General features: G+C 50.6%; 1 protein-coding gene across 2 annotated transcripts in view; it reads left to right on the top strand.

Moving 5' to 3' along the window:
* LOC144681924 (guanine nucleotide-binding protein G(o) subunit alpha) overlaps positions 1–23151 on the top strand; it is a 379243-nt gene that overhangs the window by 248189 nt on the left and 107903 nt on the right. For both annotated transcript variants that reach the window (XM_078544089.1, XM_078544087.1), the window contains exon 4: positions 9315–9475. In XM_078544089.1, coding sequence (XP_078400215.1) covers positions 9315–9475 — 161 coding nt within the window. The remainder of the gene's footprint in view (positions 1–9314; positions 9476–23151) is intronic.

The following is a 23151-nucleotide window of genomic DNA, read 5'->3' as shown; positions in this document are numbered from 1 at the left end:
GTGGAGGGGTGTGTGTGTGTGTGGGTGGAGGGGTGTGTGTGTGTGTGGGTGGAGGGGTGTGTGTGTGTGTGGGTGGATGGGTGTGTGTGTGTGGGTGGAGGGGTGTGCGTGTGTGTGGGTGGAGGGGTGTGTGTGTGTGGGTGGAGGGGTGTGTGTGTGTGGGTGGAGGGGTGTGTGTGTGTGGGTGGAGGGGTGTGTGTGTGTGGGTGGAGGGGTGTGCATGTGTGTGGGTGGAGGGGTGTGTGTGTGTGTGGGTGGAGGGGTGTGCGTGTGTGGGCGGAGGGGTTTGTGTGTGTGTGGGCAGAGGGGTGTGTGTGTGTGTGGGCGGAGGGGTGTGTGTGTGGGCGGAGGGGTGTGTGTGTGCGGGCGGAGGGGTGTGCGTGTGTGGGCGGAGGGGTGTGTGTGTGTGTGTGGGCGGAGGGGTGTGTGTGTGTGTGGGCGGAGGGGTGTGTGTGTGTGGGGGCGGTGGGGTGTGTGTGTGTTTGGGCGGAGGGTTGTGGGTGTCTGTGTGTGTGTGGGCGGAGGGTTGTGGGTGTGTGTGTGGGCAGAGGGGTGTGTGTGTGTGTGCGCGGAGGGTTGTAGGTGTGCACATGTGTGGGCAGGGGTGTGAGTGCGTGTGTGTAGGTGGAGGTGTGTGTGTGGGCGGAGGTGTGTATGTGGGCGGAGGGGTGTGTGCGTGTGTGTGGGCGGAGGTGAGTGTGTGTGTGTGTGGGCGGAGGTGTTTGTGTGTGTGTGGGCGGAGGGGTGTGTGTGTCTCGGTGGGCGGAGCAGTGTGTGTGTGTGCGGAGGGGTGTGTGTGTGTGTGCAGAGGGCTGTGTGTGTGTGTGGGCGGAGGGGTGTGTGTGTGTGTGTGTGTGTGGGCGGAGGGGGGTGTGTGTGTGTGTGTGTGTGTGTGTGTGGGCGGAGGGGGGTTTGTGTCTGGGCGGAGGGGTGTGTGTGGGCGGAGGGGTGTGCGTGTGTGGGCGGAGGGGTGTGCGTGTGTGGGCGGAGGGGTGTGCGTGTGTGGGCAGAGGGGTGTGTGTGGGCGGAGGGGTGTGCGTGTGTAGGTGGAGTGGTGTGCGTGGCTGGGCGAAGGGGTGTGCGTGTGTGGGCGGAGGGGTGTGCGTGTGTGGGCGGAGGGGTGTGTGTGGGCGGAGGGGTGTGCGTGTGTAGGTGGAGTGGTGTGCGTGTCTGGGCGAAGGGGTGTGTGTGTCTGGGCGGAGGGGTGTGCGTGTCTGGGCGGAGGGGTGTGTGTGTGTGTGTGGGTGGAGGGGTGGGTTTGTATGTGTGTGTATGCGGAGGGGTGTGTGCGTGTGTGTGGGCGGAGGGGTGTGTGCGTGTGTGGGCGGAGGGGTGCGTGCGTGTGTGTGTGGGCGGAGGGTTGTGCGGGTCTGGGCGGAGGGGTGTGCGTGTCTGGGCGGAAGGGTGTATGTGAGTGTGTGTGGGCAGAGGGGTGTGTTTGTGTGTGTGTGTGTGGGCGGAGGTGAATGTGCGTGTGTGTGTGCGGAAGGTTGTGTGTGTGGGCGGAGTGGTGTGTGTGCATGTGTGTGGGCGGAGTGGTGTGTGTGTGTGTGTGGGCGGAGAGGTGTGTGTGTGTGTGTGTGCGGAGGTGTGTGTGTGTGTGTGTGTGTGTGTGTGTGTGGGCGGAGGGGTGTGTGTTTGTGTGGGTGGAGGGGTGTGCGTGCGTGGGCGGAGGGGTGTGCGTGTGTGTGGGTGGAGGGGTGTGCGTGTGTGTGGGCGGAGGGGTGTGTGTGTGTGGGCGGAGGGGTGTGCGTGTGTGTGGGTGGAGGGGTGTGCGTGTGTGTGGGCGGAGGGGTGTGTGTGTGTGTGGGTGGAGGGGTGTGCGTGTGTGGGCGGAGGGGTGTGTGTGTGTGTGGGTGGAGGGGTGTGCGTGTGTGGGCGGAGGGGTGTGTGTGTATGTGGGTGGAGGGGTGTGTGTGTGTGTGGGTGGAGGGGTGTGCGTATGTGGGCGGAGGGGTGTGTGTGTGTGTGTGGGTGGAGGGGTGTGCGTGTGTGGGCGGAGGGGTGTGTGTGTGTGTGGGTGGAGGGGTGTGGGTGTGTGTGGGTGGAGGGGTGTGTGTGTGTGGGTGGAGGGGTGTGCGTGTGTGTGGGTGGAGGGGTGTGCGTGTGTGTGGGTGGAGGGGTGTGTGTGTGTGGGTGGAGGGGTGTGCGTGTGTGTGGGTGGAGGGGTGTGTGTGTGTGTGGGCGGAGTGGTGTGTGTGTGTGGGTGGAGGGGTGTGCGTGTGTGTGGGTGGACGGGTGTGCGTGTGTGTGGGTGGAGGGGTGTGTGTGTGTGTGGGTGGAGGGGTGTGTGTGTGTGTGGGTGGAGGGGTGTGTGTGTGTGTGGGTGGAGGGGTGTGTGTGTGTGGGTGGAGGGGTGTGCGTGTGTGTGGGTGGAGGGGTGTGTGTGTGTGGGTGGAGGGGTGTGTGTGTGTGGGTGGAGGGGTGTGTGTGTGTGGGTGGAGGGGTGTGTGTGTGTGGGTGGAGGGGTGTGCATGTGTGTGGGTGGAGGGGTGTGTGTGTGTGTGGGTGGAGGGGTGTGTGTGTGTGGGTGGAGGGGTGTGTGTGTGTGGGTGGAGGGGTGTGCGTGTGTGTGGGCGGAGGGGTGTGTGTGTGTGTGGGTGGAGGGGTGTGTGTGTGTGGGTGGAGGGGTGTGTGTGTGTGGGTGGAGGGGTGTGTGTGTGTGGGTGGAGGGGTGTGTGTGTGTGGGTGGAGGGGTGTGCGTGTGTGTGGGCGGAGGGGTGTGTGTGTGTGTGGGTGGAGGGGTGTGTGTGTGTGGGTGGAGGGGTGTGCGTGTGTGTGGGCGGAGGGGTGTGTGTGTGTGTGGGTGGAGGGGTGTGTGTGTGTGGGTGGAGGGGTGTGTGTGTGTGTGGGTGGAGGGGTGTGTGTGTGTGGGTGGAGGGGTGTGTGTGTGTGGGTGGAGGGGTGTGTGTGTGTGGGTGGAGGGGTGTGTGTGTGTGGGTGGAGGGGTGTGTGTGTGTGTGGGCGGAGGGGTGTGTGTGTGTGTGGGTGGAGGGGTGTGTGTGTGTGGGTGGAGGGGTGTGTGTGTGTGTGGGTGGAGGGGTGTGTGTGTGTGGGTGGAGGGGTGTGGGCGTGGAGCTGTGTTTATGTGTGTGTGCGTATCGAGTTGTTTTCCCGGTGCCACTACTATGAAGAAAATACCAAAGGTACTTCCGTTCTGAAGAAATACTGAGACAAGCAAAGCCATTGTCTTCAGTACCCACCACAAACTCCATTCCTTAACCACCGATAACATTCTTCTGTATGGCCGCTGCCTGCGGCTAAACCAGACTGTTCACAACCTTGCTTTCCTATTTGACCCGGGGATCAGCTTGCGACTGAGTATCTGTTGCATCACCAAGACCGAATATAACTCCAGCTCGGTAACATCTCCATCTCTGAGCCGACCTCGACTCATCTGCTGCTGAATCCCTCATCCTTGCCTTTTGTTACCTGCAGATTGGACTATTTCATTGCTTTTCCAGCCAGTATCTCATTTCCACTCCTGTGGAATTAAACTTGTCCAAAACTGTCCATATCCGAACTTGCCCATAAGTCCCATTTACCTGTACCCCCTGTGCTCACTGATCCACGTTATCTCCTGGTCCAGCAATGCCTGGATTTTAAAACTCCTATCTTCGTTTTCAAATCCTTCCATGGCTTTTCCTCCACCCTGATCTCTGTAACCTGCCACGAGGTCTCTCTGTTCCTCTATTTCTGGCCTCTTGGGCATCCCAAATTTTAATAGCTCTACCATTAACAGCTTGTGCCTTCAACTGTGTAGACCTAATGCCCTGGAATTCCCTCCCTAAATTTCTCCACCTCTCTCCCCTCGTCAGAACCTTAAATTGCTTCTGTTCTAACCTTTTGGAGTAGTGACTGTACCTCTCCTGCCCATCCACTTTCAGAAACCTACCAGAGTTCGGCTTTAGGTGGCGTTCTAAACCCTGGAGAGCAGTAGCAAAAGGAAAGGGATCTGTCAAATCACAGCACTGCTCTTATTGCATGTTTATTACAGTCACTGCAGAAAGCAATATACCCAAGTGGAGAGGTGAGGAAGAAGCTTGATTCTTTCTCCTTTAGAGCAGAGAAGGTTAAGAGGAGATTTAATACAGGTGTTTAAAATGATAAGCAGTTTTTGCAGAGTAAATAGAGAGAAACCATTTACACTGACATGACTGTTGGTAACCGAAGAAACCTGGAGGAAATGAGAATTCTTCTTTATGATCTGGATTGTTCTGCCTGAAAAGGTGATGAAAGCAGATTCAATAAAAAAATTTCAGAAGGGATTGGACAGAAGCAGCAATAGCTTCAGCAAAACTTGAAATGAAGGTTTTAAAGGTCTTAATTTTTGTTTCTTCCTGGGATGTGAGCTTTGCTAGCTCAGACAGCACTTGTTGCCCATCCCTAATTGCCCTTGAGAAAGTGGTGGTGAGCCACTTCCTTGAACTGCTGCAGTCCGTGTGGTGTAGGTGCACTCAGTGCTGTTAGGGAGAGAGTTCCAGAATTTTGACTTAGGTACAGTGATATATTTCCAAATCAGAATGGTGTGTGACTTGGAACTCTTTCGAGTTATCAACAGAGCGCATGTAACTCTTTCGAGTACATTCACAGTTCTTGGTTTCCGGGAGTGGGACATGAACCCACAACCTTCTGATTCAAAGGCGAGGGTGCTACGAACTGAGCCACAGCTGACACCTCGTGTGTGACTTGGAACTCTTTCGAGTTATCAACAGTCACAGATTGCAACTCTTTCGAGTACAATCACAGTTCTTGGTTTCCGGGAGTGGGACATGAACCCACAACCCTCTGATTCAAAGGCGAGGGTGCTATGAACTGAGCCACAGCTGACACCTCGTGTGTGACTTGGAACTCTTTCGAGTTATCAACAGTCACAGATTGCAACTCTTTCGAGTACAATCACAGTTCTTGGTTTCCGGGAGTGGGACATGAACCCACAACCCTCTGATTCAAAGGCGAGGGTGCTATGAACTGAGCCACAGCTGACACCTCCACCTCATGATCATCATGAAACTCTTTCAAGTTATCAACAGTCACAGATTGCAACTCTTTCGAGTTCAATCACAGTTCTTGGTTTCCGGGAGTGGGACATGAACCCACAACCGTCTGATTCAAAGGCGACGGTGCTCTGAACTGAGCCACAGCTGACACCTCCCACCAACCTTTGAGGATACTCTTTCGAGTTATCAACAGTCACAGATTGCAACTCTTTCGAGTACAATCACAGTTCCTGGTTTCCGGGAGTGGGACATGAACCCACAACCCTCTGATTCAAAGGCGAGGGTGCTATGAACTGAGCCACAGCTGACACCTCGTGTGTGACTTGGAACTCTTTCGAGTTATCAACAGTCACAGATTGCAACTCTTTCGAGTACAATCACAGTTCCTGGTTTCCGGGAGTGGGACATGAACCCACAACCCTCTGATTCAAAGGCGAGGGTGCTATGAACTGAGCCACAGCTGACACCTCGTGTGTGACTTGGAGGTTTTTTGTTTGACAGTAAGGGTAGAATTTTCCCTGCCCAGGGTTTGAAGGCGGAGTTGCTGACAAAGTAGTGGGGAAACTCTTTCGAGTTATCAACAGTCACAGATTGCAACTCTTTCGAGTACAATCACAGTTCTTGGTTTCCGGGAGTGGGACATGTACCCACAACCCTCTGATTCAAAGGCGAGGGTGCTATGAACTGAGCCACAGCTGACACCTCCAAATTCTTTCGAGTTATCAACAGTCACAGATTGCAACTCTTTCGAGTACAATCACAGTTCTTGGTTTCCGGGAGTGGGACATGTACCCACAACCCTCTGATTCAAAGGCGAGGGTGCTATGAACTGAGCCACAGCTGACACCTAATTTCAATTGGCCTCCAGCATCTACAGCCTTTTATGGGTAGAGGAGAATTCCAGATTTCCACCAACCTCTACATGGAAACTCTTTCGAGTTATCAACAGTCACAGATTGCAACTCTTTCGAGTACAATCACAGTTCTTGGTTTCCGGAAGTAGGACATGAACCCACAACCCTCTGATTCAAAGGCGAGGGTGCTATGAACTGAGCCACAGCTGACACCTCGTGTGTGACTTGGAGGGGAACTTGCAGGTGGTGGTTCTTAATTGTGTCAGTTGAAGGGGTATTGATTGGGTGGTTACTTGAGCACATATAAAAAGACACTTAGTGGCACAGAAGTTGAGTGTAGTCAGGAGATATAAACTTGCAATGTTTCAGTCTATGAACAAAACTGTCCCCAGTAAAGGCTGGCTTTGGATTCTTCCTTCACCAGCTGGCTATCAATAATGTAACAATGGTGTTCCATAGGTTGTCTGCCCTTGTCCTTCTAGGTGGTAGAGGTCACAGGTTTGGACGGTGCTGTCGAAGGAGCCTTGGTGAGTTGCTGCAGTGCATCTCGTAGATCGTACACGCTCCTGCCACTGTGTGTTGGTGGTGGAGAGAGTGGATGTTTAGAGTGGTGGAAGGGGTGCCAATTAGGCAGGCTGCTTTGTCCTGGATGATATTGAGCTTCTTAAGTGTTATTGGAGCTGCACTCATCCAAGAGTGGTGAGTCTTCCATCGCATTCCTGACTTGTGCCTTGTAGATGGTGGACAGGTTTTGGGGTGTTGAGAGGTTTGAGAGAACCTCTATTAATTTAGATTAATGTTAATGGACACATTATCCTTGTGATTTGGATTGGTTTTGATGTAATAACCTGGTCAGAGTAGAGTTTCCTTGTTTTTATTTTTCTTATTTGATTTTTTTTGTGTATGTGGGGTCGGGAGAGTAGGAGGTGTGTAATCTTGATGCTGCAGTTATCTTCAGTGTTGTAGGCTTGATAGAGCTGCTGGGTATTTTTCTTGCTCTTTTATGTTCTTAAGCAGTGTGGTTCATTTTAATGGTCTAAACAGGCGATGTAATGAGTTGTGTTTGTACAATCACAATATTGCATCATGCAAATGAACAAATTTCACTGATTGCTTTTCATGAAGATGGGTTCCTCTGCACATTCTTTAGTTGAAAAGGTTCCTAGTCCCCCATCTTAACAACTATTCAAAATACCATCATAAAATTAGTTTAACCACAGTAACCCACACATTTGACAAACTGAACTTGAGAGGAAGATTATGACTCTGGTGTTGTGTTCTCTCATTGTATTTTCCCCATTTCATTCCTTCCTCTCCCGACTCCTTTTGGACTTCCACATTTCCCAGTAGCAGCCCTTGGCCACCTCACACAAGTGGTCACTCTCTACACAAGGGCTTGCACAGAAAGCTGTTCAGGTCATCACAGTGGAGCTCCCTCCTGACCTTGTCAATGTCCAAGTCTGCATGCACTTCACCAGACATAACCATTGATTGGCCTTTTTCCACCCATCCCTAGAGCTAGGGGTTGACTTAAATCACAATGTCCCCATCACTACCCTATCTCAGCTAACCCAGACCAGATATCAAACCTATTCGTACTGCTCAGTAGCCCACACCAGGTAGTATGTGTTAACTCCATGAACCATCAAGATACCATTAGGGCTATCTTTACTATCATATATTTATCCACCTGGGTCTTTTTCACTTACATGGCCTTGCTCCAAGTGACCTCTGCAAAGCTAAGGAATTTCTCCTGAATTCCCTATTTGATTTATTAGTAGCCACCTTATATTTATGGCTCCTACTTTTTGACTTTCCCATTAGTGGAAACATCTCTTCATCAACTCTTTTGAACTCCTTCAGAACTTTCAAAACCTCTGTTAGGTCACCTTTCAATCTTCTGTTTTGTAGAGAAAATAGTCCCAGCCTGTTCAGTCTTTTCTAATAGTTACATCCTGGTACCACCATTGTAAATCACTATCCTCTATGATATGGAGACCAGAATTGAGTGCAACACTCCATTATGGTCTAACCGAGGTTTAATCTAAAGTTAATATTACCTTCCTCCTTCTGACTTGCAGTGCTTCCGAACACTGGCCAGCTATGCAAAAGATGCATTCAAATTTCTTCCAATGTAAAGTTTGTGGAAGTTAATTTTTTTTGCCAAGCCAGAAACTCCTTTAGGTGAGATTTAAAAACAAAAGATCCTCATTGGGAAATAATTTTCAAAATATTTCCCGAATAACCCTGATTTACGTACGTATTGGTCTGGACCATCTTTTCTTGTTCTTAAGAAATCTACTTTTAATGAATGTACGATTAAGAGACCTAATGAAGGACTTTAAAATTATGAAAGGGTTTGTTGGTATCGATGTGTTTCCACTTGTAGGTGTGTCCAGAACAAGGTATCATAAATTTAAGATAGCTACTAACAGATCAAATGAAGAATTTAGGAGTTCCTTCCCACAGACAGTGATGAGAATGTGGAACTGGATGTCATATGAAATGTTGGAAGGGGATAGTATTAACACACTTGGGGCGAGGATTGATGCATCAATGTGGGAGAAGGGAATAGAGGGAAATGAGGGCATGATGGGGAAAGCTAATTAAAGTGGGAGGAGGCGTGTGTGAAGTGTAAACACTAGTGTAGACAAGTTTGGCCAGATGCCATGTTTCTGTGCTGCAGGTTTATGTGATTCTATGTAGGACAGCTAGACACAACAAAATGTAGAACATTGAAGAGTCTGCAATAGGGTGGTGTGGGCTCATAACTTGGGTAATAATGTGGTTTGTAACCTCAGAAAAGTTGACCACCAGCTCACCCATGACCAATTGGTGGGTGAAAGTCTGTAGCCCGGTATTGTACAGTATGGCATCTGTAACATTGACCTCAACCTAGGTGGCACAGTCTTGTTAGGTCACCGACAGACCACATACCTGTTTCTAATCCTCCAAAGTTGTTCTATTAATCAACTTAAAAACCAAATGAACCAAAGGTTCACTGAATAAAGCACAACCTGTAATAGTTATGAAGCCTCAGAAACCAGCAGGTCCTAGGGTTGATCCCTGAGTTGGCTGCCTTACAATTGACCTTGGCAGCAGTGTGCTCAGGGCTGAAAAATCAGCCAGGGTCCCCAATTTTAATCATTATCCAGTAATGCTCCCAGCCACCAGCTGGAAAGTGAATTTGTGTGTTTGCTCACTGTGGAGACTCACTATAGAAGGATACTGGAGACTGCCATCACTCATGGAACCATGGCCTTGCAACAGTCCATAACTTCGAGATCGGGTTGTTGCTGCCCCTTGCCATGAGGCGATTGGCTCATTGCTGTCCTTCGGCGTGAGGTGATTGGCTTGTTGCTGCCCTTTTCCATGATGTGATTGGCCGGTTGCTGTTCCTGGCACTGACACAATGGGTTTGTTGCTGCCTCATTCTGATACATTTTCTCATTTCCCGCAGGCTGATGCTAAAATGGTGTGTGACGTAGTGAGTCGGATGGAGGATACGGAACCATTCTCCCCGGAGCTGCTGTCCGCCATGAAACGACTTTGGACAGATTCCGGGATGGTGGAGTGCTTCAGTCGTTCCCGTGAATACCAGCTTAATGACTCTGCACAATAGTGAGTACACAACTGAATGGATTGTACACGGCGGGTACATCTTTGAGCAGGGTGTCGCAGGGATTACCAGGTGGTATCAGAGCCAAGGATTGAAGATATTTAGTGGCCAACCAGGTGCAGGAACCTCACCTTCAGGTCATAACTCGGGGAACATGTTAAAGCCTGAAGGCACTAAAGGAAAACACAATGCCTGGCCCAGATGGATGGCACACTAAGTATTTGTGGAAGTGGCTAATAATCTGCCATGTGCTGACGGGTATTGTAGAGATTTCTTGGAATCGAGAATAGTGCCTGAGGATTGGAAAATGGCAAATGCAACACCAGTTTATAAAGAGGGATCTAAAGAAGCTGGGATCCACAATCCAATGGATCTAATATACCTAATAGATCAAACAGACCTGAAGGAGTGAATAATGAAACACACATCGAAATGCAAACTTAGAGGGTCCATTATAGTTTTATGGGATGGAGGTCAAGTCTGACTCGTTGAACTTTGAGAAGATAATGTACCAAGTAGATAGTGAGGCATAACACACATCACTACCTCAGAGGTTTGCCAGTCTCCCACCATAGTTCTGGCAATAGACCAGCAAAGCCGCCATAGAATCAGCTGATACTTAGTTACATTGGGTCTTCTACCAACCTCTTTAGGAGGCAAATGATGAGCTGTGAACAGGACCAAGGGTGGGAACTTGACATAGTAATGACCTCAGTGAGGCAAATCAGCCCACAAGGGTGTGCAGAGGCTCCATCACTGAGGTGTAGGAGTGGCAAGGGGTCTAGACACTGGAGAATTGTAAATTTTTTTTCAAAAATAGAGGTCGTCAGTCGGTCAACTTGCTCATACCGGTGTTGGACTCTTGCTGGGGAATGGGTGTGGGGGGAGGGGAAGATTGGGAGGTAGTGGCATCAACCTGCCTCATTGAAATGGCTGTAACCACACACCGTCTGGCAGGCTCGATGTTGGGGGGAGCCACTGGCATGGCAGCTGTGGTCTAACAATCAGGCCTGCAGAATTTCAGGACCTGTATGTGTAGAATTTAACAAATTCTAGCACACAGTAGATCAGAATGTGAGTGGGGTGGGGATAGCTTGCTGAAGTGGATCTGAAATTGTTCAGTCAGAGGGTGGGTTTACATGGAACTAGAACAAAATGGAAGATGGAGATTACCAGAGTGTCTCATGAATCAGTGTTTGCACATTACATAAATTATTTTAAAGTCATCTCAGTTAGATGATAGGAAATTGGAAGATTCAAATAGCAGAACCACATTGACAAAATAGTGTTTATTTTCTTCATTCTTCATCTGGGCATTGCTGGCAAGGCCAGCATTTGTTTCCCAGCCCTAATTGCCCTTGAACTAACCTTGCTCGGTCATTTCAGATGGCAGTTAAGAGTCAACCACATTGCTGTGGGTCTGGAGGCACATGTAGGCCAGACCAGGTCTGGCAGATTCCCTTCCCTAAAGGACATTAGCAAACCAAATGGGTTTTTTATGACAATCAGTTTCATGGTCACCATTGCTGAGATATATTCCAGACTTATTAACTAAACTCAAATTCCACCAGCTACCATGGTGGGATTTGAACCCATGTCCCCAGAGCATTAGCCTGGGTCCCTGGATTACTGGTACAGTGACATTACCACTACACCAGAGTCTTCCCCCCAGGAGACTGGGCAAGGTTTGAGAAAGGAAGCTCTGAGATTCCATGGGGAACAGGTAAACTAAATCCAATATCCTGATACAATGACAAACTCTGTAATCAGGGGAATAGACAAGTACTCAGAAGAGGGAATCGAGGATTTAGATTCATTTTGGATTTAGATTTAAATACTTTACAAAGGATAGTGAATGTATGAAACAGACTGGCTGAGGAGAGTGAACAATTGTAAGAGGGAGCTGGATAGCTTTTGGTGAAAGGAGTTATTGAAGAATAGAAGAAATACAATATGGCAGTTTCGGAGCTCAAACTATCTATATGAACCACGTGGCCCTATGTGGTCTTTTATGTTCCAAAGTTTCTAGAACCACTTAGTATGAAGGCATTACAAAACTGGCAGGCTCCAAAATGAATGTCAGGTTCTGGGGCTTAGCCAGTTTGAGATTTGGCACATCTCCTCCCTGCAGTTTCCAGCATCTGTCACTAGATGCTGCTGGCGAGTAGGGCTGATGCTGTGGGGACCTCTGATGGCAGGCATTGTGTACTGCAACACTATCCTTCACTGCATTTTTCACCCACCAGACTTAACTCCAAAGGATTTAGCAATCATTCAAGGTGACTTTAAGGATATATGCTGAACTGGGTGTTTACATACACTTTAAAAATCTGTTTATGAAATAATCGCATTGCAGGAGCCTCCTGTTTCTGCTATACTTATTGAGTGAAATAGTGGAACAGATGTGCTTGCCTTGACGTCAACTAACAGGCTCCCTTGCAACACATCATTGACTAGAATTGGCATTTAGTGTGCACAGTCTGTTTGCAGGTTCTTTTTTTCATGTATAATTATATGTTTGCTCTATTTAAATCTTTCACATGGCTGGAGTACACTGTCCTTTTAGGCTCGGCCCCATTTTGCATTAAGGCTGGGTTACATTCCATGCAAATGGTCATTTCAAACCCGGAAGCAGTGACTCTGTCTCTGGACCAGGTGTTATAAATCCTTCCACTGATCCGAATTGATGATGATGAACCATAATCTCATGGGAAAATATGTGCAGTCTAGGGGCTCTGAATGCCTTCACTAGTTATGCTGGTGAAGTGATCTAAGTGTATATCATATGGTTTCCTAATACAAACAAATGATATTATAATTGAAGGTGATGAATATTATATCATGTATTCCCCCATTGTATGCCTCCCAGTAGCATCAACTGCAACAGCCCATTATCCCTGGCCTCCAGCATTACCATGGGTCACATGGGGTCGATCGGTAAAAGGGAGGGAAGGTGTTAAAGTTTAATGGGCAATTTGCATAAAGCAGTATCAGTGCATTATAAGCAATTCCAATTTTGAAACTTTCCGAGGCAATGAAATTCTGTTGGGATTTTCCTGGCCTGCTGCAAATTCAGGAGATCTGCAGAACTACAGAGGGATGTTGAACAGCCAAAGTTGCACTATGCAATTGAGCGTGATGCTTACTGACCTCTGTCGGTTGGGGGCGGAATGACACTACTTCAGCTCTTGCCCAAACCTCCCTGACTGAGTATAATCAATGGTCCAGCACCCACCCTCTCTATTACAATGATGACCGCTCCAGACATAGGCTGGAACCAGGGCGTAAACTTGATAGGGCAGCCCTACTGGAAGATCTGATTGTAACTAGGAGGAAAATTCAAGGTTATTGTACCAGGGGTTGCAGTTTCTGGAAAGTAAACCATGCCGTGTCTTGTCCCCTTCCTTACACAATCCAGTCCAGTTCATTCTCATTGTACCTTGTGTGTCCACCATGGCTCAGTTGGTAGCATTTTCTGAATTAGAAGGTTGTGGTTCAAGTCCCACTCAAGGACTTGAGCACAAATAACAAGGCTGATACTCCAGTGCCATCTCTCAGATGAGATGTTAAACCAAGGCCTCGTCTGCCCTCTTGGGTGCCCCTAAAGGATCTCATGGCACTATTTGGAATAATAGCAGGGGAGCTGTCCCAGGTATCCTGGCCAATATTTATCACTAAACCAAGATCACAAAAATTGATTGTGTGGTCATTATCATGTCGCCATTTCTGGGAGCTAACTGTGGGCATATTAGCTATTGCATTTCCTACATTACAACAGTGACTACATTTCAAAAGTACTTCATTGGCTGTTAAGTGCTTTGAGATGTCTGCTAGTCATGAAAAGTGCTATATAAATGCAAGTCTTTCTTTCATTTTCTTATGTTAAACACTTATTGCACAGCCTCTCATAATTTGGAAAAAGTGCTGGTGGTCAGTATATGGAGACAAATACCCAAGCCCAAACTAACGCTCCACAAACCTCCCATACTGTGTCAGTCATCATCTACCATTAATACCCAGGATATCGGAGGCTGAAGAAAGTGATGTGAAGGGGAGTTTTAGAAATTTTTCCAGATGAGGAAAAGAAGTTGAAGGGTGAAAAGTACCTTCTTCAAATGTCAAAACTGAAATAGTTTTATCACGCCTGTTCATGCAGGGCCATTCCTGCCCATGGATCTGGGGCTAGTCCAGCTCATGTGTGCCCAGGGCTAGTCCAACCCATAGACATGGAGCTTATCTGACTCGTGTACATAGTTATTCCAGTCCATGTATATAGTGTTTCGAATGGCTTGAGTAGCCTAACTGTTGTGCCTACTCAGTATCGATCATGGTGGCCACTTAGTGAATCCCAAAATGTGGATGAAGGTTTGCTACCCTCTGCTTGCTTTCTGAATTCTCTGGTGGGGCCAGTACAGTATTTCAATTTAATGTTCTTATGAGAATGAAATTTCCACAACTTCTGTATTTATTTTTGGTTAATTCTACAGATATGGGTATAGTTGGCAAAACTAGCATTTATTGTCAAGTGGCCCTTGAGAGTTAGGTGGTTGGTCATCTTGAAGTGTTGCAGTCCACATGATGTAGGTACTGCCACGGGTACTGTTGAATGGGGAGTTTCAGGACTTTGGCTTAGTGACAATGAAGGAACAGCAAATGTTGGACAAATATTGATCAAGCATTCTGAATATTCCGGCTGTACTCCAAGATTCCCTTATTTATTATGGATTGTAAGTTGTTCTTTTCATCCCGAATGCAGGTGACATTCCATTCAGTTCTCTGTGTCTCACGAGTTTACGAGCAGTGATGTGCCTTCCAAAACTCTTGTCGCTCTTTCAACTGTTACCTTTGACTTTTCTCCCAAAGGGAACACTATACTCATCAAGATGCCTTGACAACCATTTGTGTTTAGGGAACCAAGAGCCGATAGAGCCACGCACAAGTGACATGTCTTTTACCATAATGAATGTCATGGTATAGTGTGTGCTCTTGTGTGCAATGGCACTCCTAATACAGAACTGGATATTCTCTACAATTTACAGCATGTAAACCTCAAAGTAGCAGCTGCATCAGTATAACCATCGCATGACCATCTGAATCTATCCTTGACTTGCACTCCCCGTGAATATGTATTTGTATTAGCTGGCATGTCAACATATAACTAGCCACATCCGTAACACAGACCAGTATCTCTCAGATTTACCCTGCTGTGTTGCTGAGAGTACAGAAAGACTTGGCAGAATTGTACAATGAAAGAAAAACTTGCATTTATATAGTGACTTTAATAACCTCATGACATCCCAAAGTACTTTACTACTAATTAAGTACTTTTGAATTGTAGTCACTGTTGGAAAAAAAGAGGCAGACAATCTGCACACAGCAGGCTCCCAAAAGCAATGATATGATAACAGCCAGATTCTCTCTTTTGCAAATGTTGGTTGAGGGATAAAAATTGGCCAAGGCACCGAGGATAACTCTCCTACTCTTCTTCGCAATAGGACCATGGGACCTTTTACATCAACCTGTGGGCAGATAGATCCTAGATTTAACATCTCCTCCAAAAAAAATGCAGTTCCAACAGTGCAGCACTCCCTCAGTACAGTAAGTCTTCACTTAAAGTTGAGGTATTGTTCATGAAAATCGAGACTTTAAGTGAAATAATTTTAAGTGAATCATGGGTTCCCATAGAAATCTGATGTCAAAGGTGGAGTTATGTTCCTTTGGACATTTGTTGCCCAGAAAAAACAATCTACAAGTTGAAATACTTTATCGTACATGTGCAGCACTGTGCATTCCTAGCTGGAATAATAGGCACAATAAACTAAATCGTCGAATTTAACAGATATACTATATAAATGCAAATTAGGTAACACTAAATCACCCAAACAAGCCCAGAATAACACAGCTTCTGGATCTCACCACCAGCAGTCTTGAAACTCAGCTCAAATTTTTGCTTGCTATCCTTTCCCACTTCATATCTTTTTCTCTCTCTCTCTCTATCTCTCTCTCTTCTTTCACACTCTGTCTGACTCTCTCTCTCTCTCTCTTCCTTGCCTTTCCCACATTGTCTCTCTCTCACCTTTCCCACTCTGCCTGTCTGTCCGGCTCTCTCTTTTTCTCGCTCCCTGGTCCTCTCCATCTCTCTCTCTCTATCTCTCTCTCTAGTCTCTCTTTCTCTCTCTCTGGTCTTTCTGGTCTCTGTCTGGTCTTTCTCTCTCTCTCTCTCTCTCTGGTCACTCTCTCTCTCTCTCTCTCTTTGTTTCTGGACCATCTCTCTCTGTCTCTGGTCTCTCACTCTCTCTCTCTTTCTCTCTCTCTCTCTCTTTCTCTCTCTCTCTGGCTTCTCTCTGGCCTCTCTCTCTCTCTCTCTGTTTCTGGACCATCTCTCTCTCTCTCTGGCTTCTCTCTCACTCTCTCTCTCTCTCTGGTCTCTCTTTCTCTGGCTTCTCTCTCTCTCTGGTCACTCTATCTCTCTTTCTCTCTCTCTGGTCCCTCTCTCTGGTCTCTGGTCCCTCTCTCTGGTCTCTCTCTCGCTCTCTCTCACTCCCTGGTCTCTCTCTCTCTCTCTCTCACTCTCTGGTCTCTCTCTCTCTCTCTCTCTCTCTCTGGTCTCTCTCGCTCTCTGTCTCTGGTCTCTCTCTGTCTCTGGTCTCTCTCTCTTTCTCCCTCTCTCTCTTTCTCTCTCTCTCTGGCTTCTCTCTGGCCTCTCTCTCTCACTCTGTTCACACTCTCTTTCTCTCTCTCTCTCTGGTCTCTCTCTCTCTGGTCACTCTATCTCTCTTTCTCTCTGTCTGGTCTCTCTCTGGTCCCTCTCTCTGGTCTCTCTCTGGTCCCTCTCTCTGGTCTCTCTCTGGTCCCTCTCTCTGGTCTCTCTCTCTCTCTCACTCCCTGGTCTCTCTCTCTCTCTCTCGCTCTGGTCTCTCTCGCTCTCTGTCTCTGGTCTCTCTCTCTCTGTCTCTGGTCTCTCGCTCTCTGTCTCTGGTCTCTCTCTCTGTCTCTGGTCTCTCCCTCTCTGTCTCTGGTCTCTTTGTCTGTCTCTGGTCCCTCTCTTTCTGTCTCTGTTTCTGGTCTCTCTCTCTCTCTCTGGTCTCTCTCTCTCTCTCTCTCTGGCCTCCCTCTCTGGACTCTCTGGTCTCTCTCTCTCTGGTCTCTCTCTCTCTGGTCTCTCTCTCTCTCTCTGGTCTCTCTCTCTCTCTGGTCTCTCTCTCTGGTCTCTCTCTCTCTGGTCTCTCTCTCTCTGTCTCTCTCTCTGGTCTCCTCTCTCTCTGGTCCCTCTATCTCTCTCTGGTCCTCTCTCTGGTCTCTCTCTCTCTCTCTCTCTCTCTGGTCTCTCTCTCTCTCTCTCTCTCTCTCTGTCTCTGGTCTCTCTGTCTCTGGTCTCTCTCTCTCTCTGGTTCCTCACTCTCTCTCTCTCTCTGTCTCTGGTCTCTCTCTGTCTCTGGTCTCTCTCTCTCTCTCTCTCTGTCTCTGGTCTCTCTCTCTCGTCTCTCTCTCTGTCTCTGGTCTCTCTCTCTCTCTCTCTCTCTGGTCTCTCTCTCTCTCTCTCTCTCTCTGTCTCTGGTCTCTCTGTCTCTGGTCTCTCTCTCTCTCTGGTCCCTCACTCTCTCTCTCTCTGTCTCTGGTCTCTCTCTGTCTCTGGTCTCTCTCTCTCTCTCTCTCTCTCTGTCTCTGGTCTCTCTCTCTCTCTCTGTCTCTGGTCTCTCTCTCTGTCTCTGGTCTCCCTCTCTCTCTGTCTCTAGTCTGTCTCTCTCTGTCTCTGGTCTCTCTCTCCCTCTCTGGAATCTCTCTCTCTCTCTGGCCTCTCTCTCTCTCTCTCTCTCTCTGGTCTCTCTCTTTCTCTCTCTCTGTCTCCCTCGTGTCTCTCTCTGTCTCTCTTGTCTCTCTCTGGTCTCTCACTCTGTCTCTGGCCTCTCCCTCTCTCTCTGGTCTCTCTCTCTCTCTCTCTCTTTGGTCGGTCTCTCTCTCTCTCTGTCTCTCTGTCCCTGGTCTCTCTCTCTCTCTCTCCCTGTCTCTGGTCTCTTTATCTCTCTCTGGTCTCTCCTCTCTCTGGTCTCTCTCTCTCTCACTCTGTGGTCTCTCTCTCTCGCTTTCACTCTGTGGTCTCTCTCTCTCTGTCTCTGGTCTCTCTCTCTCTGTCTCTGGTCTCTGTTTCTCTCTCTCTCTCTCTCTCGCTGTCTCTCTCTCTGGTCTCTCTCTCTGGTCTCTCACTGTCTCTCTCTCGTCTCTGTCTCTCTCTCTCTCTGGTCTCTATCTCTCTCTCTCTGGTTTCTCTCTCTCTCCCACATTCGGGTCTCTCTCTCTCTCTGGCCTCTCTCTCTCTCTGGTCACTCTCTCTCTGTTTCTGGACCGTCTCTCTCTGTCTCTGGTCTCTCTCTCTCTCTCTTTCTCTCTCTCTCTCTCTCTCTCTGGTCTTTCTCTCTCTCTCACTGTCTCTCACTCTCTGGTCTCTCTCTCACTCACTCTGCTCTCTCTCTCCCTCTCAGTCACTCGTTCTTTTTCTCTCTCTCTGGTCTCTCTCTCTCTGTCTCTGGTGTCACTGTCTCTGTCTCCGGTCTCCCTCTCTCTGTCTCTGGTCCCTCTCTCTCTGTCTCTGGTCCCTCTCTCTCTCTGGTCTTTCTCTCTCTCTCCCACTTTCTGCTCTCTCTCTCTGGCCTCTCTCTCTCTGGTCTCTCTCTCTGGCCTCTCCCTCTCTCTGGTCTTTCCCTCTCTGGTCTCTCTCTCTCTCTCTCTGGTCTCTCTCACCCTGGTCTCTCTCTCTGTCTCTCTGGTCTCTTTCTCCCTCTCTGGCCTCTCTCTCTCTCTCTCTCTCTCTCTGGCCTCTCTGTCTGGTCTCTCTGGTCACTCTCTCTCTCTCTCTCTCTGTTTCTGGACCATCTCTGTCTCTGGTCGCTCTCTCTCTCTCTCCCTCCCTGGTCCCTCTCTCTGGTCTCTCTCTCTCTCTCACTCTCTGGTCTCTCTCTCTCTCTCTGGTCTCTCTCTCTTTCTCTCGCTCTCTCTCTCTCTATCTGGTCCCTCACTCTCTCTCTCTTTCTCTCTGTCTCTGGTCCCTCTCTGTCTCTGGTCTCTCTCGCTCTCTGTCTCTGGTCTCTCTCGCTCTCTGTCTCTGGTCTCTCTCTGTCTCTGGTCTCTCTCGCTCTCTGTCTCTGGTCTCTCTCGCTCTCTGTCTCTGGTCTCTCTCGCTCTCGCTCTCTGGTCTCTCTCGCTCTCTGTCTCTGGTCTCTCTCGCTCTCTGTCTCTGGTCTCTCTCGCTCTCTGTCTCTGGTCTCTCTCGCTCTCGCTCTCGGTCCTCTCTCGCTCTCTGTCCTCTCTCGCTCTCTGTCCTCTCTCGCTCTCTGTCTCTGGTCTCTCTCGCTCTCTGTCTCTGGTCTCTCTCGCTCTCTGTCTCTGTCCTCTCTCGCGCTCTGTCCTCTCTCGCTCTCTGTCTCTGGTCTCTCGCTCTCTGTCCTCTCTCGCTCTCTGTCTCTGGTCTCTCTCGCTCTCTGTCTCTGGTCTCTCTCGCTCTCTGTCCTCTCTCGCTCTCTGTCCTCTCTCGCTCTCTGTCTCTGGTCTCTCGCTCTCTGTCTCTGGTCTCTCTCGCTCTCTGTCTCTGGTCTCTCTCGCTCTCTGTCTCTGGTCACTCTCGCTCTCTGTCTCTGTCCTCTCTCGCTCTCTGTCTCTGTCCTCTCTCGCTCTCTGTCCTCTCTCGCTCTCTGTCTCTGGTCTCTCGCTCTCTGTCCTCTCTCGCTCTCTGTCTCTGGTCTCTCTCGCTCTCTGTCTCTGGTCTCTCTCGCTCTCTGTCTCTGGTCTCTCTCGCTCTCTGTCTCTGTCCTCTCTCGCTCTCTGTCCTCTCTCGCTCTCTGTCTCTGGTCTCTCGCTCTCTGTCTCTGGTCTCTCTCGCTCTCTGTCTCTGGTCTCTCTAGCTCTCTGTCTCTGTCTCTCCCTCTGGTCTCTCTGTCTCTCATCTTTCTCTCTGTCTTTCACTCTGTCTCACACTCTCGTCTCTATCCTCTCTCTCATCTCTATCCTCTCTCTCTCGTCTCTGTCTCTCTCTCTCTCTCTGGTCTCTCTCTCTCTCTCTCTCTCTGGTCTCTCTCTCTGGCCTGTGTCTCTCCCTCCCGCTCTGGCCTCTCCCTCTCTCTCTGGTCTTTCCCTCTCTCTCTGGTCTCTCTCTCTGGTCTCTCTCTCTTTCTGGTCTCTCTCTCTCTCTCTCTCTCTAGTCTCTCTGTCCCTGGTCTCTCTCTCTCCCTGTCCCTGTGGTCTTTTTAACTCTCTCTGGTCTCTCTGTCTCTCTCACTCTCTTTCACTCTCTGGCCACTCTCTCTCTGGTCTCTCTCTCTGGCCTGTCTCTTTCCCTCCCTCTCTGGCCTCTCCCTCTCTGGCCTCATCCTCTCTGGACTCTCCCTCTCTCTCTGGTCTTTCCCTCTCTCTCTGGTCGGACTCTCTCTCTCTCTGGCCTCTCTCTCTCTCTCTGGCCTCTCTGGTCTCTCTGGTCACTCTCTCTCTCTGGTCACTCTCTCTCTCTGGTCACTCTCTCTCTCTCTGGTCACTCTCTCTCTCTCTGGTCACTCTCTCTCTCTGTTTCTGGACCATCTCTCTCTGTCTCTGGTCTCTCTCTCACTATCTCTCACTCTCTGGTCTCTCTCACTCACTCTGCTCTCTCTCTCCCTCTCAGTCACTCGTTATTTCTCTCTCTCTCTGCCTGTGTCTCTGGTCTCTGTCTCTCATCTTTCTCTCTGTCTTTCACTCTGTCTCACACTCTCGTCTCTATCCTCTCTCTCATCTCTATCCTCTCTCTCTGGTCTCTGTCTCTCTCTCTCTGGTCTCTCTCTCTCGGTCTCTGTCTCTGTCTCTGGTCCCCCTCTCTCTGTCTCTGGTTCCCCTCTCTCTCTGGTATTTCTCTCTCTCCCCCACTTTCTGCTCACTCTCTCTCTCTGGCCACTCTCTCTGGTCTCTCTCTCTGGCCTCTCCCCCTCTCTGGTCTTTTTCTCCCTCTCTGGCCTCTCTCTCTCTCTCTCTCTCTCTCTCTCCCTCCCTGGTCCCTCTGTCTGTCACTCTCTGGTCGCTCTCTCTCTGTCTCTGGTCTGTCACTCTCTGACCCTGGTCTTTCCACCTCTGTTTCTGGTCTCTCTGTCTCTGTCTCTGGTCCCTCTCGCTCTGTCTCTGGTCCCTCTCACTCTGTCTCTGGTCCCTCTCGCTCTCCCTCTGGTCCCTCTCGCTCTCCCTCTGGTCTCTCTCGCTCTCCCTCTGGTCTCTCTCGCTCTGCCTCTGGTCCCTCTCGCTCTGTCTCTGGTCCCTCTCGCTCTGTCTCTGGTCCCTCTCGCTCTGTCTCTGGGCCCTCTCGCTCTCTCTCTGGGCCCTGTCGCTCTCTCTCTGGGCCCTCTCGCTCTCTCTCTGGGCCCTGTCGCTCTCTCTCTGAGCCCTCTCGCTCTCTCTCTGCGCCCTCTCGCTCTGTCTCTGGTCCCTCTCGCTTTGTCTCTGGTCCCTCTCGCTCTCACCATGGTCCCTCTCGCTCTCTCTCTGGTCCCTCTCGATCTGTCTCTGGTCCCTCTCGCTCTGTCTCTGGTCCCTCTCGCTCTGTCTCTGGTCCCTCTCGCTCTCTCTCTGGTCCCTCTCGCTCTCCCTCTGGTCCCTCTCGCTCTGTCTCTGGTCCCTCTCGCTCTGTCTCTGGTCCCTCTCGCTCTGTCTCTGGTCCCTCTCGCTCTGTCTCTGGTCCCTCTCGCTCTCGCTCTGGTCCCTCTCGCTCTCCCTCTGGTCCCTCTCGCTCTCCCTCTGGTCCCTCTCTCTCTGGTCCCTCTCGCTCTCCCTCTGGTCACTCTCGCTCTGTCGCTGGTCCCTCTCGCTCTCCCTCTGGTCCCTCTCGCTCTCCCTCTGGTCCCTCTCGCTCTCTCTCTGGTCCCTCTCGCTCTCTCTCTGGTCCCTCTCTCTCTGTCTCTGGTGGCTCTCGCATTCTCTCTGGTCCCTCTCGCTCTGTCTCTGGTCCATCTCGCTCTGTCTCTGGTCCCTCTCGCTCACTCTCTGGTCCCTCTCGCTCTCCCTCTGGTCCCTCTCGCTCACTCTCTGGTCCCTCTCTCTCTGTCTCTGGTCCCTCTCGCTCTGTCTCTGGTCCCTCTCGCTCTGTCTCTGGTCCCTCTCGCTTTGTCTCTGGTCCCTCTCGCTCTCTCTATGGTCCCTCTCGCTCTCTCTCTGGTCCCTCTCGATATGTCTCTGGTCCCTCTCGCTCAGTCTCTGGTCCCTCTCGCTCTGTCTCTGGTCCCTCTGGCTCTGTCTCTGGTCCCTCTGGCTCTGTCTCTGGTCCCTCTCGCTCTGTCTCTGGTCCCTCTCGCTCTGTCTCTGGTCCCTCTCGCTCTGTAACTGGTCCCTCTCGCTCTGTCTCTGGTCCCTCTCGCTCTCTCTGAGGTCCCTCTCGCTCTCCCTCTGGTCCCTCTCGCTCTCCCTCTGGTCCCTCTCGGTCTCCCTCTGGTACCTCTAGTTCTCCCTCTGGTCCCTCTCGCTCTCCCTCTGGTCCCTTTCGCTCTCTCCCTCGTCCCTCTCTCTCTCTCTCCCTCGTCCCTCGCTCTGTCTCTGGTCCCTCTCGCTCTGTCTCTGGTCCCTCTCGCTCTGTCTCTGGTCCCTCTCGCTCTGTCTCTGGTCCCTCTCGCTCTGTCTCTGGTCCCTCTCGCTCTGTCTCTGGTCCCTCTCGCTCTGTCTCTGGTCCCTCTCGCTCTCCCTCTCGTCCCTATCGCTCTCTCCCTCGTCCCTCTCTCTCTGTCTCCCTCGTCTCTCGCTCTATCTCTGGTCCCTCTCGCTATGTCTCTGGTCCCTCTCGCTCTGTCTCTGGTCCCTCTCGCTCCCACTCTCTGTTCGCTCTCGCATTCTCTCTGGTCCCTCTCGCTCTGTCGCTGGTCCCTCTCGCTCTGTCTCTGGTCCCTCTCGCTCTGTCTCTGGTCCCTCTCGCTCTCCCTCTGGTCCCTCTCGATCTCCCTCTGGTCCCTCTCGCTCTGTCTCTGGTCCCTCTCTCTCTGTCTCTGGTCCCTCTCGCACTCTCTCTGGTCCCTCTCGATCTGTCTCTGGTCCCTCTCGCTCTGTCTCTGGTCCCTCTCGCTCTGTCTCTCGTCCCTCTCGCTCTCTCTCTGGTCCCTCTCGCTCTCTCTCTGGTCCCTCTCGCTCTCTCTCTGGTCCCTCTCGCTCTGTCTCTGGTCCCTCTCGCTTCTTCTCCGGTCCCTCTCGCTCTGTCTCCGGTCCCTCTCGCTCTGTCTCCGGTCCCTCTCGCTCTGTATCTGGTCCCTCTCGCTCTGTCTATGGTCCCTCTCGCTCTGTCTCTGGTCCCTCTCGCTCTGTCTCTGGTCCCTCTCGCTCTGTCTCTGGTCCCTCTCGCTCTGTCTCTGGTCCCTCTCGCTCTGTCTCTGGTCCCTCTCGCTCTCCCTCTGGTCCCTCTCGGTCTCCCTCTGGTCCCTCTAGCTCTCCGTCTGGTCCCTCTCGCTCTCCCTCTGGTCCCTTTCGCTCTCTCCCTCGTCCCTCTCTCTCTCTCTCCCTCGTCCCTCGCTCTGTCTCTGGTCCCTCTTGCTCTGTCTCTGGTCCCTCTCTCTCTCTCTCTGGTCCCTCTCGCTCTGTCTCTGGTCCCTCTCGCTCTGTCTCTGGTCCCTCTCGCTCTGTCTCTGGTCCCTCTCGCTCCCACTCTCTGGTCCCTCTCGCATTCTCTCTGGTCCCTCTCGCTCTGTCGCTG

This window comes from Cetorhinus maximus, chromosome 6 (assembly GCF_964194155.1).
Source record: "Cetorhinus maximus chromosome 6, sCetMax3.hap1.1, whole genome shotgun sequence".
Lineage (NCBI taxonomy): Eukaryota > Metazoa > Chordata > Chondrichthyes > Lamniformes > Cetorhinidae > Cetorhinus > Cetorhinus maximus.
This window is presented reverse-complemented; position numbering and strand designations above follow the sequence as displayed.